This window comes from Barbus barbus (assembly GCF_936440315.1).
Source record: "Barbus barbus genome assembly, chromosome: 15".
NCBI classification, from domain to species: Eukaryota; Metazoa; Chordata; class Actinopteri; order Cypriniformes; family Cyprinidae; genus Barbus; species Barbus barbus.
The window spans coordinates 1959667-1980526 of NC_136743.1; the positions used below are offsets into that span (position 1 = coordinate 1959667).

The following is a 20860-nucleotide window of genomic DNA, read 5'->3' on the forward strand; positions in this document are numbered from 1 at the left end:
CTTAGTCTGTATTTGCCATTAAGTCCATTCATCTCCATGGATCAGCAGCTCATGAAGTGATGTGGACGTGATGTTTCTTTAACAAACACGCTGCTACTCTGAGTTTAAACGCTCTGCTGTATCGATTGGTTTATACTGCTGACCATCTACATACTGGATTCTCTGCAGAGGAACGTAGATGAGGTTTAACTAAGCAAAACTGAACCACACATGCACATACATTTGCAGCTAAACAACTGTTTCTTATTAGTGGCATCACTATTAGCATCACTATTACTGTTACACATATTTAAACACCGCATTTTTTCAGAAAAAGTAAAAATCACAGAAACAAACACAAGCGTCTCAAGAACACAGGACATGCTTCTTCAGTCTCATGCAGAATTAATTGTGTCTGGATGTGTATGAGTTCACAGGAGGCTCTCTGGCATCCCGCCAGACACATGCCGTCAGAAACATGGTTCTTCCAGAACCTTTCAACTTTATTCTGTGGTTATTTTGTTATGCATACACTCCTAAAGTGATAATTCAACCAAAAATTAAAATTCTGTCATCATTTACTCACCTTCATGTACTGTGCTCTAAACCCATTTGAGTTTATTTTCTGATGCAGAACACAAAAGGAGATGTTATAAAGAATGTTCAGGCTGCTTTTTCCATGCAAAGAAAGCAAAAGAGAACAGGCTCCAAAAAACGAAGAAAAAAAAAAAACAACAACAGCAGCAGCAAAAAACAACATATAAGTACCAAAAAATGCTACTCAGGGTTTATTGTCAGATGTTATTTGTTTGATATTGGATTCAACCTGGCAACATGCATCTTAATGAGCCGTATGAATGTATGCAACCTGAATGAGATACTTTTATTAGCTTTAAGGCCATTTTATTCATTCATTTGATGGAAAAGAGCAGCTTTAAGAGTAACATGAGTGTAAGCAAATGACGGATTCATTTATTTTAGCATAAACTCACTTTTCTCAGTTTTCAAGCTGTGAAACTCTATTTGGAAGATCTTTTCCATTTTTAAGAAGATATGGCAGGTTGTACGAGTAGTGAAATCAGCCCCATACAGTCTGTCAATTTAGAGGATCGCTGAGCATGCATTCAGAATCTCTGATAATGTTTGTCAAAGTTCATGCTGTTTTAATTAAGTTGAACATCAGTTCATTAATGCCTGCTGAATCACTGCTGGGCTGATGAACACGGTTACTACAAAAACTTTATAATAGAAACGCTGTGACAATCACTGACAGTGCACTAGCAACTGCATAGCAACGCCTTAGCAACCACACACAACTGTCCACAATATCCTAACAACTGCATAGCAACACCCTGGCAACTACCCACAATGCCCTGGCAACTGTCTAGCAATGACCTGGAAACCACCCATATCGATCCATCAAGTGCCTAAAAATGCACCGGCAACACAATGCCCTGCTCATAAACAACCTGGCAACTGCGTACCAATGCCCTAGCAACCACCCAAAATGCCTTAGCAACTGCATAGCAATGCTCTGGCAACCGACCTCCAACATCCTGGCAACTGCATAACAATGCCTTAGCAACTGCTCATAAACAACTTGGCAACCACTCATAATGACCTAGCAACTGCATAGTAACCGCCCAAAGTGCCTCAGCAACTAGGCTTACATAGCAAAACTTTGGCAACTGCATAGCAACACCCTTGCAACCAACCACCAATATGAACTCAGCAACTGCATAGCAACGCCCTGGCAGCCACTCACAATGCCTTAGCAACTGCATAGCAACTCTTTGGCAACTGCATAGCTATGCCCTGGCAAAAACCCATAGTGACACAAAATTACATAGAAATTACATAGAAACACCCTGGCAACCTACCTCCAACACCCTGCCAACTGCATAGCAATGTCTTAGCAACTGCTCATAAACAACTTGGCAACCACTCATAATGACCTAGCAACTGCATAGTAATGCCCTGGTAACCACCCAAAGTGCCTTAGCAAATGCATAGCAACACCTTGGCAACCGACCACAAATATCAACCTAGAAACTGCATTGCAATGCCCTGGTAACCACCTACAATGCCTACATAGCAACTCTTTGGCAACAGCATAGCAACACCCTGGCAACCAACCACCCATATCGACCTTGGAACTGCATAGAAATGCCCTGACAACAACAACCCACAATGCCTTTAGCAACTGCATAGCAACACCCTGGTAACCACCAACAATGCCTTAACAACTGCATAGTAACTCTTTGGCAACAGCATAGCAACACCCTGCCAACCAACCAGCCATATCGACCTTGGAACTGCATAGAAATGCACTGACAACAACCCATAATGTCTTTAGCAACTGCATAGCAACACCCTGGCAACCACCCACAATGCCTTAGTGACTGCATAGCAACATTTTGGCATCTGCATAGCAACAACCTGGCAACCAACCACCAATAACGACTCAGCAACTGTATAGCAACACCCTGGCAACCACCCACAATGTCTTAATAACTGCATAGCAACTCTTTGGCAACTGCATAGCAACACCCTGGCAACCACTAACAATACCATAGCAACTGTATAGCAATACCCTAGAAAACAACCACCAATATCGACCAAGCAACTGCATAGCAATGCCCTAGAAACCACCCATATCAACCTAACTACTGCATACAGTAGCAATGCCCTGGCAACCACCCACAACACCCTAGCAACTGCATAAATGCAAAAACATTTAAGAAGTTCATGTAAATGTGCCACAGCCTAAGTGGAAATGTTTATTACTCAGACTGATTCTGACCAATGCAAATTTGATTTAAAAATTGGATTTGTCTTAGATTTTTGTCCAAAAACTACAAGCAGAAAACAAATGAGCCAGTGGCTGTCAGGCAGTGTTTATGGCAGAATTTGGTCAGAGTTTGAAACACAGTTGAGCTGGTGCTGTAAAGGAGCATTTGAGAGCAGGGGACTTCAGCAAATGGCTCCATTGGCCTCCCTTTAATCTCATTATCGTCTAGGAAAAACTGCTCAAATTGTACAGAGATCTCATTTGTGATTTTGCTTTCCTATATGGGATTGTGGGTAAATGATGTTGCCCTGCTGGAGGGCGTCGAGTTCAATAGAAGACATGAAGGTTTGAAGCATTTGAGATCAGACTGACCCAGACTGTGTTTGTGTATGTGTGTGAGTAGAATTTACAGTAAATGAGGTTTGGGAATAGAAGTTTTCCCTGGGAACATTAGTCTTTTTCTTTAGTTGAACACCTTTATTTTCTTTGCGCTGGTTACGGTGCATGTGAGCTATGTTGTGGGAATAAGCCTGTGAGTTTTGATCTAGATGTATTCTGTAATAATTGGAAATTCAGCATCTTTTTATGAGCAGCAAGAGCTCATAAATCACATGTAAGTGCTACATAAACCATGTTTTTGTCATGTTCATCATGAGCATGCATGCAGTACAAGAGCTGGAAAAACTCCCACCAGAGTTAAAAGATATAAAAAGTATTGGTGGTTTCTCTAAAAAATCCTATGTATTGATAAAAAAAAAAAAAATCAACCTGTCCTGGCACTACAGATGAAAATTAACCTCCCTGCTTAAATCTATAAATCTGTTTATAATAATAAATAGAAATGGAAATCTTTTGGCTTTGCACAGTGCACTTAAAACTAGTTTGATGCCTTTTTAACCCTGAATTAAGCAATTTCCCATTTGTAATTTTGAAATAACATTACTTTATATAATTTTATAAGCTATTTTAGTGTCAGTCTTTGAATCCACCTTGTTTAGCTTCTTCTGTCTATTTAATGCTTGTAAATCATTTTTAATCCCAATTTTTCCTTAAGATTAACAATAACAAGTCAAATAATAAATAAGATAACGTCAAATAACACTTATTTTTAATAATAATAAAAACATTTTTAATTAAGCTTGCAATTGTTTTCCCTATAAAGTCCTATATTTCATTTTCAGTAATGATGCGTGAGTGTGTTTCAGCACTGGACAGCTCCTGATTCACTCACTGCTGTCTCATTACTGAATCCTGCTCCAGATACTGTTTACACTCAGAGAACGTGTTTTTGCAAATATTAATGACTGTTCCTGGGGCTTATGTAATGCTTTTGTCTTACTAATGTATTTACATGAATAACATACAGTATATTTAGATGTCAGATGTTTATTACTATTATTTGTTGAGCTGAGACTGATGTTTAGTGGTGTTTGCTAAGTCAAGCATCACTATTGCTATTGTTCAGGCCTGGATGAATCCTCAAATTATGTGTCTTGGTGGTGGGTTTTGCATGGGCGAAACTTGATGTTGATGTAATCTAATATGCTTGATTTAGGCATATTATTTAAAAAATTTGTCATAATAAGTAAATATATGTGACTTGCATAAAACCAGAACAAAACTGTCCAGTTTTTTCTTTACAGTATATACATAGTTGTGCATTCAGAATGACTTCTTTTTTGCATCGTCTGTAGAAAATAATAATAAAAGGTAAATGTAGTTTATGATTACTATTTTTTAGTATAATATAAAGAAATTAATTTCCTCAAAGCTAGAGCTCTTGGGTCAGGGAAAAGCATTGCACTGAAACAAAGCAGTTATAATAGCAGTTTAGTATCCTTGCAGGTCTTTTACTTGCATTGTTAATGACATTCACTAATGTAAAACCCCTCTCACAGGAAAAGAAACCTGCTATTATTCTCCAGCATCTCTCTCTTTAATTGTACGTCTTCAGTTGCTCCGTCGGTCTGCAGGAGGTCTTTCCCAGCCCCCCTCGGCCGTCCTCCATAGACGTGTAATGGGCAGTTAAAGAGAGAGAGAGAGAAACAGTCAAACAAAGGAAGGCTCTCAGTTTCTTTGTGTTTATCGTCCTTTCTCCTCGTGTCACACGCAGACAGACGCTGATATGAAGAGCCTTCAAGCATGTTTGGCTTGATAGAATATGATAGAATTAGAGTGCAAATGTGATCATTAAATTAAAAAGAAATTTCCATTTGGAAATGATCTCTGTAAAAATGTTTTTATCAGGTAACATGTAAATTCATTCAGAATTTGGTTCTATTCCAAATTATTGATTATGACTAAATCAGCCTGAATATAATAGTTTGCAGGAATAAAAGCGGTTAGATAAAATAGAAAACATGTGTATAGTGTCTAAATTAATAGTCATTCTTGTTTTGAATCTTTACCGTATCATTTTTAGCGTCAGTTATTCTTTTTTTTTATTTAATTAAGTTATTTGAAATGAATTATTTAAATGAATTATTTGAAAATACTAAAAATAATAGTAACTTATTTTTAATAATATTATGTAATAATAATTTTAAAATATTTATATTTAATAATCTTAATTGTATATTGTCTTGATTGAATAATTAAAATAAATTAAAATAATTGATAATAGTCAAATAAAAAATAAGTCACTTATTTTTAATAATAATATTTAATAATTAAAATATTTGCAATTAATAATATTATAGTTGTTTTGCTTGTAAAACCATATTTCGTTTGTTTATTTAAAATGCATATTTTAATGCCAGTTATTCTTTATTTAACATTACAAATGAAAAAAATCTAATGACTGATATCAAATTAAAATTAATAATCACTTATTTTTAATAATAATATAAAGAATATTTACTATTAATAATCTTAGTTGTTTTCCCTATAAAACCCTATTTTGAAAATTTATTAAAAAATACATTTTGTTTTTAATGCCAGTTTTTCTTTATTTAAAATAAACAATTAAAACAATTCAAATAATTAATAACAATCAAATCAAAAATTATATTTACTTATTTGAATAATAATATTTAATCATAATTTTAAATATATTTGTAGTTAATAACTTTACAGTTGTTTCCCCTATAAAATCCTATTTTCTACATTAATTTAAAAGGCATATTTTTTAGTGCCAATTTTTCTTTATTTAAAATTAAAAAATTAATAAATTAAAATAATTGGTAATAGTCTAATCAAAAATAATTATGACTTATTTTTTATAATAATTATTTAAAAAATATTTTAATGAATAATGTTACAGTTGTTATTCCTATAAAACCTATTTGGTACATTTATTTCAAAAATAGTATATTTTCCAACATTTATGGTATGGAATAATGTGTTTGTTTTTCTGCAGACCTTAAAAAGCTACAACAGGAATGTGTTAAACGCAGAGTCTCACCACCACCACTGAGTGTGAACCGATAGCCATATGCAAAAGACAATGAAGCGTTTTTTTCCCTCCGCGGTTAGTTTGAGTCTCCCGGTATGCCGGAGTAACCATGGCAACCAGACAGCCGGTTGACACTCGCATCGCCAGCCAGTTGACAGTCAGATGCTCGGCACCTGAGACCGCTGGCTATGTGAAGCTCCGCAGGCTCATATACATCACACAGACAGCTATGTTTGTTAGCTATCGTTGTGGATAATGATGATCAGCCTGTCAGAAGTCTGTCTGTCTCTGTCTGGGTTAACCGGCTGACAGGCCTCTGGCTTGAAGCTTCATTATTTCGTGTCTCTCCTCCTTTAGAGATGATTCTTGTCTTTGGGTTTTGTGCTCGGCTATGCTAAAGTCCTACAGTAATTGGCCATGAAGTGCTGATGGCCACTGGCGAGACTTTGATCTGGTTGTTTCTCTGTAAAGACGCCTGACACAGTTTTCCGTGTTGAATTAGCCCCAGCTGAATTGAGATAAAAACTGTGGTTAATCGATCTGCATTTCATGTTAGGCTGTATTTATGTGAATACAGATGCTTTAAGCATTCAAAACATGCATGTGTCCCATGCAAAATGCATGGTGTTGCATTCGTGTGTAGAAGGTTTTATGGTTACATTAATTTAGTTGTTATTTTACTAATTGCTTTGTGTTGTTGGATCTATTGTTGTCGTTTAATAACGTAAAGCATGCATTTTTGAAAAACAAGCAAAACAATTAAAAACAAAATTAACAATTGCAAATACATTTACGTTTATTCATTTAGCAGACGCTTTTATCCAATTGGGGAATAAATCAAGCGATTCATCTTAAAGAGACAAATAGACACAGAAAGGGCTCGTAATATCAAGTTTCAAGCATTGTTCAAAGTACCTAGACAGGAAACAAACTTTAAGATTCATCTTAAAGAGACAAATAGACACAGAAAGGGCTCGTAATACCAAGTTTCAAGCATTGTTCAAAGTACCTAGACAGGAAACAAAGTTTTTTGTTTTTTTATAATCAAATAATCAATAACATTGTCAACATTTCTTAAAAACTAACATTTAATAATTACAAATATTTTTAAATAATGTTACGATTGTTTTTGCTATTAAAATCCTATATTTTGTATACATTTTTTATTGCATTTTTTTAATTACACTAAAACTGTTTTGTAAATTAAATAAAATTATTTAATAATAGAAATGTTATTTAAATTAAAAAAATTATTTATTAGAAATAGTATAGTAAAAACATCTGTCAACAGCACATTTACTATATAGTATTTTTTACTATATGTGACCCTGAAGCACAGTATGGCTCAAAATTATGCATTTTTCTTTTATGCCAAAAATCATTAGGATATTAAGTAAAGATCATGTTCCATGAAGATATTTTATATATTTCCTACCGTAAATATATCAAAACTTCATTTTTTATTAGTAATATGCATTGCTAAGAACTTCATTTGAACAACTTTAAAGGAGATTTTCTCAATATTTAGATTTTTTTGCTCCCTCAGATTCCAGATTTTCTAATAGTTGTATCTCAGACAAATATTGTCCTATCATAACAAACCATACATCAATGGAAATATGATTTATTACTGGTTTTGTGGTCCAGGGTCACATATAATGTGTGTGTGTGTGTAAATATATATTCTTGTTTTGCTGTGTTTTGTATATAATTATTACTTTTTAAGGCATTGTGCTTCATGAAAAATAAATATAGTTTTATGTAATTTTACAGTAAAAATGTTACAATGTTAACATTTCAAGAAACCTTGAAAAGTACAAAAAAGAAAAAAGTATTCTATTTGTGCAGCGATTTTCTCTTTTTTTGTGCTAAAGATTTACACGTATTCATTCCACTGTTTCATTACTGATTCACATTGTTAAAATAGCATTTTATACCTGAGCAGGTATCATGTGATAATCCTTGGATTCTGAGCAGTGTGTTATAATACAGCAGATTTTCTGCACGTGTAGGATTGTATGAGACGGCTGGAGATGTTTAATATACTCGAGTAGTGCTGGAAACGGTTTGATTTACAGCACGAGGAACGCAGCTCTTGTTTATCTGCTCTCAGCGGGAGAGATTTATGCCGCTACACGCTGGAGACTCTTCATCCAGCCAGAGGAAGCAGCGCAGTCCTTCATCATCACCTTCACACCTGAGAGCGAGTGCTGTGTGTTTTACACGTGTCAGGGGTTAAAGGTCATGGGTGATAAATGAGAGGATGAGGCCGTTCTGAATCCACTGCTGTGCATTGACTCATTTACAGCGACTATATTTATATACTATTATTGTGTTTATTAACATTTTGAGTTAGCTTTTATTTTTATATTTTCAGTTTTCATTTTAATGTGCTTTTGTATTTTTTTTTGTCTTTTTTAGCTTATTCTTTATTTAGCTTTTATTTTTATTTCAATTTTAGTCATTCAGGTACTTCAACTTAATCTTTATTTCAGCATTTTCATTTTCATTCAACATTTCTACATTCTTTTAGAAACTTTTTAAAAAGTTTTTCATTTGATATTTGTATATTTGTAATAACAGTGTTAAAAATATTTTATATGCATATATATATATATATGCATATATATATTATATGCATATATATTTTTTAATAAAGTATATGTATACTTTTTAATATTTGTAATATATATACTTTTTGTTTTTTTATTTTAACTTTGTAATTGTATATATATATATGTTTTATTTCAGATTTATTTAAATTATGAAAATATTTTAATACTTTTTAATTAACTATTTTTTTTAGACATTACATTTTTCATTTTATATTTGTGTATTTGTTAGTGTTTATATTGTGTGTGTGTGTGTGTGTGTATACAGTATATTTTAACTTTTTAACGTTTTATTGATATATATGATTTATTTCAGATTTAGTTAAATTAACAAAAATATTTTTTATACTTTTTAGTTAGCATTAACAACACTGAATTCAAACTTTCGTATTTCAAAGTACTTTATTGGTATGAATATCTTTAAATAAAAACAGAATAAAATGTTATTGTGGTATATTGGAGTATGTCCTTTGAAATGAGTTTACTTGCTGTTTCATAACAAAAGATCTCAAATCAGTTGTGATATACAGTGTGAGCATAGATTATGGTTTGACCTTTGACCTGTGTGTGTGTATTACTCCTCTTGATGAATGGAGGCTCAGATGTAAGTGTGTTTTAGATGATTCTCCTAAAATTCATCAGGAGAAATAACAACAATCCTCGTCATCCAGTAAGAGTTTAGAGCATTAAAACGCATGTAGAGCAGCTCAGATCACGGGAGAAGAAATGTTTGAGTTGACTTTAAGATCTCTGACTCTGCTTGCTCTCTATTAGATCTCATCGCTGTCTGGAGCAGATATTACAGAGACGTGTGGTTCTTCTTTGCTGTGGGTGGTTTTGACTCCCACAGACTTTCCTGCATGTAAATGTCAGCGCTGCTCCAGAACCGGATTAGATTGAAACCGGTTTGAATAGGAGAGCCGCTTCATTCTGGTGTGCGTGTGTCACGGTGCACACACGAGGGAGGACACAGGAACACGCATATGAGGAGGTAAACTCAAATAACATACTTTACTGAAGACAGGACAGGACAGGACAGGACAGGACAGGACAGGACAGGACAGGACAGGACAGGACAGGACAGGACAGGACAGGACAGGACAGGACAAACACAGTCATCAAACACCAGGGATAACGAGTAGACCAGACGAAATAACACTGCACAGACAGGACTATAAATACACAGGTAAATTAACAAACATGGCTGGACATGAATAAACTACTAATGACATAACGAGGACAGGAAACAAACCAAATATGGGCATAGAAACACAGAGCACACGTGGAAACACAAGACACACACAACAGAGGACTGACAGCGTGGGTGTGTGAGATGAGAAATCTGTCTGAGCGAGACAGCGCTGTAAATATGAGAGAAACACAGAGGAATGAGAAGCAGTGTGTTTGTGTACATGCACGTATTTTATCATGGGTTTATCTCATCTGAAAGCTGGAGTTTAAGTTTATGATTTCTGATCTCTTTCCCATAATACCAGCACATATGAATGATGTCATACACCCACATCTCCATGAAATCTCACAGTGTTTCCAAGTGTTAGAGGCTTCACAAGTGGTTTGTGTGTGTGTCTGTTTATATGCCTTGCAAATGAAAACATTTGGATTTATGTGATATTTTGAACCTTGTTGTCGAATTGTGCTCATTTAAATATGTGACCCTGGACCACAAAACCAGTTTATTTATCTGAAAGCTGAATAAATAAGCTTTCCATTGATGTATGATGTAAGGAATCTGGGGGTGCAAAAATGTTTGTGAAAATCGCCTTTAAAAACAAATAATACAACTTTTATTTGTTATATATATACACACTGTTAAAATTGAAACGTAGAAATTGTAGTACATTTCAAATAATTACAAAGAAACGGAAGTAACACACGTGGGATTTTGAAGTAGAAAGACTGAAATTGTATTTTCTTGTAAAACACTAATAATGTTAGTTTTATTCAAAACTATATAAGAAAAAAACATTTAAAGATAAACTGCATCTAGTGTAACTTGAGCAAAAGAAACGTGATAAAAACTACTTATTTCACAACAAAATGAGGCACAGGGACTTCTGGAAATACCACTGAACAATGGCTCAAATGAATCAGTGAGTTGTTTATACTGATTACTTGACATTATTCATCCGAATGAGTCGCTTTACTAAAATAAATCAGACTGATATAGAGGAGATTGTGTTTGTACTGATCAGATCAGCTCACTGTGTGTAACACAACGTGACATAAACAGCAAAAGCTACACAGCCTCGTCAGTAAAGCAGCTTGTTGCTGGAGAAGCTGCGTTTTTCACAGATAAGCTACTGTCACGCTGACAAATGTTAGTAGCGCTGTTACTTTTAGTTAACAGCCTCTCCAGCGCTAGTGTGTTAGACGGACAGATTCGGTTTAACAACAGATCTGATTGCAGTGCACTATGGGAGGATTTGGCTGAAGATGTAAACAGTGAGTCTCAATATGAACTCAAACATTTCTCATCCAATGATCTGAGCTGCTCTCAACATTCATTTTAAAGCTCTATACTCTTACGGGATGACAAATACTTAACTCATTTGTTTCTCTTTTTATTCTACTATAAGAGTTTAAGAGAAAGATTCAATATGAAAGCTATGAAACGCAAAACATCTAAGCAATAAAACAACAAGAAATGATAAAGACGTCTGATTGACAGCTTGCAAAACAAGCTATATGTCAGACAGGCTGAGAAACGCTGTGATATTTGTCTGAAATGTCAGTTGAGTCACTTTATATGATTATAAACACAATGAGCTTTTTTTTGTTTTGTTTTTGAGGCGCCTTCAGCTGCATCTTAAGTTTAAAAATGAATCGAAGTGAAAGAAATCAATATAATGTGACATTTTAAATATGTATATTTTTCAGAATAGCACACTGGAGAAAAATATGACAATAGAATAAAATGACTGTGACTTTCACTTTTTAACATTTGTAGTCTGCCCTTATGATCTGGGAGACTGGGGAAAGTGATATGATGCACATAAAAACATTAATGAAACATATAGCAACAAATATAAAGATTTTAAAAATAAAACATGATATACCTTGTCTTTCATATCAGCCTGATTTTTATTTTGAAATTAAATTTTTTTTTTTAGCAAATTGACATTTCAAGTAATCGGTAAGAACAGTTCACTGATTAATCTGAGTCATTGTTCAGTGGTACATATATTTCCAGGAGTCCTTGTGCCTCATTTTGTTGTGAAAAATAAGTAGTGTTTACAACATTATAAATGTTTTCTCTGTCACTCTTGGTCAGTTTAATGCATTCTTGCTGAATAAAATCATTATATTTTTAAATTATTTTATTTTATTTATATATTTATTTAAGTAGTTCTATTTACTGTAAATATACTACACTGTTTTCGTGCCAGATTTTGGTCTTATGTTGGCAAAAACTGTCCATTTAGTCCAGAAATCGTGTGATTAGTTCTTCCTCGCTTGTTGTTTGCAGGCAGGCTGATAAGAAAAGCTGTGTACTTGTTGTTTTAGTGTACAGTCTGCATCAAACAGCCGTGGGCTACGAGACAGCTTTGATACATCCCATAAGCACACAGTCCTGCTCGTGTTTGCTTATCATAAATGCTGCAGTTCCAGTACCGTAGTTTGTTAAAGTCCCGCTCATGATTCGGCCTCAGCTGTGTCTCTAGTTACCGCTCTAGATAGCACAGCTAACCGACGAGTTAAATCACCTCTGACAAAAGCGCTGCCGAATCCTTCAGAAATGTAAATGCTAAACGCCTGGAGCGTCAGCGAGTTTGCGCTTACAGTACAGAGAAAAGATGCTCGCTCACTCACAAACTCATCTGACATTTCAATGCTGGAGCCGAGCTGGTGCACGACCTTCCCATGCCTGTAAATAAGTCTTCCGTCCCTTTTATTTCTGTCTTTCTCTCTCTCTCTGGCTGTCTCTGGTGCTGTTTGGCTCTTAAATGCTGGCGTTTTTCCTCCTCTCTCCATGTTTCCCTGTGGAGGTGCTGTTGGCAGAGCGTTTGTGATCGGTAAGCCGAGTGTTGGGATGCTGGTGACAGTCGAGAGAGATCAGGGAGCGAGTCCTCACCGCATGCATAATAGATAGAGGGCATGAAATCACTTCACACATCCTGCTGACTGACACCAGATTCACACCCTCCTGATCTCTCAGACTCTCGTGACCCTGCCGAGGCATCCTCATACTTAGGCTCATCACAACTCCATGAAGTTAAGTGAGCCACACAGCTTTTCTTAGCTAATTCATTGCTTAGGTGTTCTGGGTGGTCGCTAGGGTTTTGCTAAATGGGTACTGGGGATACTAGGTGGTTGCTAGGGTGTTGTTAGGGGGTTATGGGGTTCTGAGTGGTCTCTAGGTGGTCGTTAGGGTGTTGCTGGGTGCTTATGGTGTTCTGGGTCGTCGCTAGGGTGTTGCTAAGTGGGTACTGGGGATACTAGGTGGTTGTTAGGGTGTTGCTGGGTGGTTATGGTGTTCTGGGTGGTCGCTAGGATGTTGCTGAATGGGTACTGGGGGTATTAGGTGGTCGTTAGGGTGTTGCTAGGTGGTTATGGTGTTCTGGGTGGTTGCTAGGGTGTTGCTATACAGGTACTGGGGGTACTAGGTGGTCATTAGGGTGTTGCTAGGTGGTTATGGTGTTCTGAGTGGATGCTAAGGTGTTACTATACAGGAACTGGGGGTACTAGGTGGTCGTTAGGGTGTTGCTAGGTGGTTATGGTGTTCTGAGTGGTCGCTAGTGTGTTGCTAAATGGGTACTGGGGATAATAGGTGGTCGTTAGGGTGTTGCTAGGTGGTTATGGTATTCTGGGTGATCATTAGGCTATTGCTAAGCACTTACTAGTTTCTTTTTGGAGTTACTAAGGTGTTGTTAGGGGGATCTAGGTAGTCTCTAGGGTGTTGATTAGTAGTTACTGGGGTACTAGATGGTCACTAGGATGTTGCTTAATAGTTACTAAGTGATTCTGGGAGTTACTAGGGTATTTCTATGTGGTTATTGTGTTCTGGGTCGTTACAAGGGTGTTGCTTAGCAATTACTAAGGGATTGTAGGGGTTACTAGGGTATTGCTGGGTTGTTTCTAGGGAGTTGTGGGTCATTAGGGCATTGCTGGGTGGTTGGTAGGATGTTATAGTTGGTTGCTAGGAAGATGATAGAAACAGGAGTGTTAGGTGGTATTTGAGTGGTCATTGGGGTGTTTCTAGGTTGTTCTGGGTGGTCGCTAGGGTGTTGCTAAGTGACTGCTGTGGTATTCTGGTTGTAGCCAGTTTGCGCTGCTGTGTGGGCGAGTGTTAATGTGTTTCATTACACTTAAAAGAATGGAATATAAAGGGAAATTATCCAGAAGCCAGACGTTTCCTGAGTGAGCGGTTAGAGACGGCGTGAAGGATACTGAAAGACAGACCACCCACTGAGAGAGATGTACAGAGAGGAGAAGTTCAGTAAACTGATTGCTATTCTGAGAGTGTTGTTGGTGGTGTGTCTGACCGGTGGCTAGTGCTGGATTACAAAAAAACATCCAAACCAGCATCCTGCCACTGCATTAATATTCCTATTCTCCTTCATCTCCTTTATAAAGGACACACAGTCCACCTAATAAACCTCTGTCATTTTCCATCCATATTCTGTTTTTTTGTGTACTTTTTAAAAAATATTAGTGCACTTGTATTTTAGTGTGCATGTGAAAAAGGACAGGGTGATTGTCACAACATTTTTAGGGCCCTTTTAAATTTTTTTTTTTTTTTTCAAATTCAGTTTTTTCTATTTTATTTATTCAGTTTTTTTTTTTGTTTAGGACTTTTAATGGTTAAATTAAATTTTATTAATCAAAAAGCATGTCTAATTTATTGAAATCATGAAACCTACAATTTAACAGCAATTTATTGTTATTAAGTGTAACTACATTTTTAGGGCCCTATGAAATACATTTTTATTTTTTTCTCAAACTCTGTTTCACCAAATTCTGTTTCAATTCTTCTGGATTCCATTTTAATGGTTTAATTAAATGTTAATAACAAAAAAGCATATCTAATTAATTAAATTCGTACAACCAAATTAATTTATTTAAATTGTTATTTAAAAGGGCCCTATGAATTTTTTAGTTTTTTTCCAGAAAGTGTTTTGTATTTTTATTTTCCTGGTAATCAAAAGAAGGCATAAAACATTAATTTAGTAATATTATTATATATTAATCTTAACAAGTGTCCATATCGTCACTTTAAGCGCACTGACCTTCTTTTGATTTAATGTTCCACAATTTGACAAATTCTATGACATTCCACATTATACAATAAATTCTGTCCGGATCGTGGAAATCCTACATTTAAAATAATGCTTCATGTTAACCAGATCAACTTTAAAGTCAGAATTCCAATTATTTTGATCTTAAACCTAAGACATAACCTGAATAGTCCTCTGTTTACCTTCATTATATTCGGATTATATGAACAGGTGAACTACTATATAGTATGCATGGCATGGCAGTACTTCCCAATACTGTACTACTGTCTTAGTACACACTCAAACGTGTTTAATTTCCCATTGTCAGTGAAGTACATAGTATAGCTATGGAAACTGAAACATATTGTTTTTTTGTTATGAATCTCATGGTTTTCCCCTTTTCTACACAGGATGGTGTGTGTCGGTGCTGCTGGGCTGCAGGTTCTTGCGGTTTTGCTTGTGTTCTCAGCAGAATGTGGTGAGTTCTGGTTCACTCTTTCTCTCTTAAATGCATTAGAAGCAAACGGGACCTCATGCATACAGGGCGGTTTACATGGGTCATGTTCTTGCATTCAGTAACAGCTGGAAAGAGCAACATGACATGGTGTCTTAAAAACACATCTGATGTCAGCATGTTGTGAAGCTAATAACTACAATATCAGTGGTTCTCAACCTGTTTGACTCGAAGGCCATATTCAAGGCTAAAAAGACTATGATTTTTCTGGATTTTCTGCTTAAGTTCCAAACCTGTACCTTATTTAATCTGTATATGAACACAAAAGAAAAAGGTTTTCTTGCTGCTGATGATGATGATGATGACAGACAGACAAAAAGAAATCACCTTTAAGATGCTATTTATACCTGAGATTATTATTTTAGCTGACAATGTCTGGACATTTAAAGAAAACTGTTGACATTTAGTCATATTTTAGTTATATTTAGTTGTGCTTCATGATAATTGTTAAACTCATGATCACAGTTATTTTGCTCAAAATTATAATTATTCGTCATTTGAGAAATTCTTTTTACATTTCAACAAAAATATTGCACTTTGAGGTAAACACAAATTAAAATTTGTTGAATTTCCTGGATTATATTTTTCTTTTCTTTTTTATTGTAAATTAACACTTTTTTCTGTTAAAACAACAATTGTAATTTAGAAAAATAAAATAAAAATCCATATTTTGTTGTCATCTTTTTTGTTGTAGACTAATACAAAAGTGAGATGGTAAAGTTTTTTATATTTATATAAATATTATTCAAACTAACTCCATTGTTACTTGAAATAAAATAAATGTTAACTGAAATAAAACCATTTTTTTTTTTAAATGAACTTATTTTATTTCAGTTAGCAAACAGCATTTCTCCTTTCTGTTTAGTTTAAGTTGAAGTACTAAAATAAATAAAACTAATAATGAAATAAAAAATAATAAAAACTATACAGACATAATTTAAAAATATGTTAAACTAAAATGAAAACAAAATAAAAGCTAATTCAAACTACATTTTCTGACTAAAATGAAAAATTCAAACAATTCAAAATATTAATAAAAAACTATAAAAGTATTTAATGATACTAAAACAACACTAAACTGTATAGCTCCAATGAGAATTCTCCTGAAAACCTCATGCTTGTAGTATTACAGGAGGAAAGTGCATGTGGCTCATGTGTGCGTGGAGTGTAATGCGTGTCAGGAGCGAGCAGCGTGTAACTGCAGGCTGTAGATGCTGATTCTCTGGCAGCTTCTTTGTGTTCATGCTGAATATCTCCGTCAGGCCTGAATGCACGTAACCCGTCCGTCACCTCAGAGCAGCCCTCCTACCGCTTAAACGCATCAGTGTGTGTGTATGTGTGTGTGTGTGAGCGACCGCAGAATGCTTCATAGGCCAAATGTTTTCACTGGCAGCTTCAGTCAGCGGCTCTTTCATGAGGCTCTTTAGCGATGGGTGGCCGCTTTGAAGGATGATGGGAAATCACTCCCTCCTGCCAGGACGATTTATGCCCCCTGTACACTCAGACCTGCCCTCTTTAGAACGGACCTCCAGATATACGACAGACACAAAGCTGCTGTTCACTGAGAGACTACTAGTTAAATGTAAAAACTGTTAACTTAAAGCAATAAACCTGTGTGACTTTCTTTCTTCTGTGTAAGAAAAAAACCCTATTGCTTTTCATTGTATGAGCAAAAAACACTAGTTTTTGGGCAAACAAAATATATTAAAAAAAAAACTTTTTTCTTAAGAAAATCGCAGTTAAGAAGAATTTTATTCTAAGGAATCTGGCTTCTGATTCGTTCGAGTGCTCGCTCAATGTGATCTCAGAAGTTCCTGCAAGGCATTATGTTGTTTTTATAGCAAACAAATGTTTAGTGAATCTCTGCTTTTTACTGCTGCATTTTTATTCTGTTAATGAGCTGTATCTCGAGACCAGAATATCAGAGATTTGGAGTTTGGCCTGGAAAGCGCCTACAGCTGTCAGCATCACGGCACAGGCAGACACACTCATATTCTCCACTGAAAATATACAAATTTAGTTTCCAAGTAGCCCAGGCTGTTGAAGAACGGAGGATTGAGTACACACACACACACACACACACACACACACACACACACGTAAGCACATCTGCATCAGTCTGATTGAAAAAGATTGCCATGAAAGTGTATCTTTTGCAATAAAGTGCCACATCTGCTCACAAAAACACTGTTCTTCTCTTAAACACACACACATGCACACGCACGCACACACACACACACACACACACACACACACACACACCAAATCCAGACAGCATCCTGACTGTAATTTAACCTCATAACTGATTAATATAGCGCTTCTTGTGTAAAATTTACAGAACATGCAAATATTTGCTAAAATCGACCAGTTTCTATTGATGGTTATTGGCAAGTTTTTTAAATCAACATTTCTTGATACATCCTGCATCTCAAGCATTCAGGGCCGTGTTATTATAGTATTATTTATATACTAGTTTAGTATTTATTAATATTTGGAAATACCTTTTACTTTATATATATATATATATATATATATATATATATATATATATATATATATATATATATATATATATATATATATATATATATATATATATATATATTAGTTTATTTTAAGTTAAGTTTTAGTCATTTTATGTGCCTTTATACTTTTTATTCGTTTTTGTTTTTTTATATTTAACTTTATATTTATTTCCGTTTTAATTTTAGTAATCTTAATACTTAAACTTAAAATTTTATATCAGTTACTTGCCAAGGCAACATTTAGCCATTTCTTATGTGCTTTTGTCCTTTTTAATAGTTTTTTTAAAATCAATATATGTTAATTTAGCTTTAAATTATATTATAAATTAAATTATATTATTGTTTCAGTTTTAGTACATCAACTTATTTTATTATAATTAGTTGCCAAAGCAACATTTCTAAGTTTTAGTCATTTTGTTTCAGTAGTTTTTTATGAACATATTTTTATGTTTAATTATTTATTTATTTAATGTTTTTCCCGTTTTAGTTTTATTAATTTTAGTACTTAAACTTATTTTATTTGTTTTTCATTTTGTTATTTTAGTCATTTTGTCTTTTTTTATTTAGCTTTAATTTATATTTATTTTAGTTTAAATGTAGTAAATTTCAGTGCTTCAACTGGAACTGATTTTATTTTCAGTTAGCTGCCAAGGCTAAGTTTTAAGTTTTAGCCATTTTGTTATGTGCTTTTGTCCTTATTATTTATTACTCTATTTATATTTATTTCAGTTTTTGTTTTATTCATTTTTTAGTCAACGTTTTAGTGAATTTGTTACGTTCCTTTTAGTAGTTTTTTATGAACAGATTTTTTATTTAGCTTTAATTCTTATTTATTTCAGTTTTAGTAATGTTGGTACTTCAATTTAAGATTATTATATTTTATTTAGTTGCCAAGGTGACATTTGTAGTTTTCATTTTAACCACACTGATTCTGGCATTGCCTTTATCACGATGGACATGCATTTCTGCCACAACATGTGATTTTGGCCCTAACGAGGCGTCTTAGTAGGCGACATGATTCTGCTGCCTGTGTTTTGGATCAGCGTTGATCCTGTGAGGCAGACCAGCAGTGCTTTATGTTGTTTGGACAGCGGCGATTGGAATCAGATTTAGCGTATATCGAGCCGAGCAGCAAACCCCCGTCCTCCCGTCGCTCCTGGTTACTGAGCAGCGGTTGCCATGGTTATGATGGTGAGGCTGAGAGGTGTAAACTACTGCAGGTGCTGCTGTGTGTGTGTGTGTGTGTGTGTGTGGAGCTGGAAAGGTTATTCACTTAATACATTCATCTGTAACCCCCCTCTGGGAGTCTGTTGGATGTGTGTGTGTGTGTGTGTGAGAGAGAGAGAGAGAGAGAGAGAGAGAATGTATTACCCACTGTGTCCGATGGCATCTTATTTATGAAAGCCACTGGTGGGATTGATTGTGTGACGTTTGTAAATGTGATTGTCCTGTATTCTCATGCTTGCAATATGGGCAACAACAGCTCATATTTTACCCTAAAATCAAAATTGAAAATTAAATTAATATTAAAATGAAAATAAATGCATAAATTAATCAAATATATACAGTATATGCTTATATGCATGTAAATGCATGTAATTTTATGATAAAAAAAAAATCTATTTAGTTATATAAATGACAAATTATATAATAAATAAGATATAGTGTTTATATAAATTACATTTTAAATTATATTCAAATGGAAAAATAGTAAAAATATGTAACAATTTTACTCTTTTTTCTGTACTGTGGATGAAGTAAAAGAGCAGAAGAGACTTCTTTAAAAATCATAAAAAATCTTACTGTTCTAAAACTTTTGACCGGTAGTGTATTTATATTTATACAATATTAAATATTGTATAAATAGTAAGTAAATATATGAATGCCTTTATACTGATTTAAAAACAAAAAAAACAAAACAAATACAAACTGATATATCATGACTAATATACTAAATATAAAAATGGATGCAATTATGATAAATTATAATCAGTTATTAAACAATTATAATAAAATGGATGCAATTATTATAAAATGATTATAATAAATTATAAAATGACAAGGATATAATAAAATGTAAATGGCATGTTTTAATTTTTAGTATTTGTTTTACTGCCCTTCATTTATACTCGTGTAAATAAAGCTTTTTAAACAAATAATTACAAGTAAAAACATTACATAAAGTAATTATAATCAACATTATGCTAATAATAATTTAAGGACAAAATGGACTTCATTGTCTTTATGATTTCTTTGGGTTTCTTCTGTGTTTTGGTGAAATTCAGCCGAACGTGTTTGAGTTACGTCTCATTAGGAAGGAAAATGACTTGGTTTTTGCGTAAAGACAAAGCCGTGGGGGGTGTATGGAGACCATCTAAATGCAGATTTCAGCTTTTATCACTTATATCATTATTCAAATGCTGGGATATACACTCATCCCTAAATCCGTGTGGAATGAAGAACTGCAATTGATTTTCTATGCGTTTCTCGCTCCAGATTGAGGTAGCAGGGAAGAGCTTGGATTTGGGCGAGCTTCCCTTCTCACTTAAAGCAATATTCCAGGTTATTCACATTTGCATATATCTGTGTGTAAAAACCAGTGGGAAATGTGTTTACAGTTACAACGCAAGCCTAGCAGGCAGTTCATCACAAATAAATATTAAACATACACAACTATCACAGTGTTTCGACAATATAACCATAACCGTAATAGAGTCTCTGTCAGACTTTTCAAATAAGTCACCAAGGCTGCATTTATTTGATCAAAAATACAGTAAAATCTGTAAAATTGTAATTTCAAATAGCTGTT

The 20860-nt window shown here is 34.5% G+C and overlaps 1 protein-coding gene across 1 annotated transcript in view; it reads left to right on the top strand.

Moving 5' to 3' along the window:
* LOC306880924 (neurocan core protein-like) overlaps positions 1–20860 on the top strand; it is a gene marked incomplete at both ends in the record, with an annotated part of 93214 nt that overhangs the window by 16363 nt on the left and 55991 nt on the right. The window contains 3 exons of the mRNA XM_079434731.1: positions 8278–8412; positions 9551–9638; positions 15423–15490. Coding sequence (XP_079290857.1) covers positions 8278–8412; positions 9551–9638; positions 15423–15490 — 291 coding nt within the window. The remainder of the gene's footprint in view (positions 1–8277; positions 8413–9550; positions 9639–15422; positions 15491–20860) is intronic.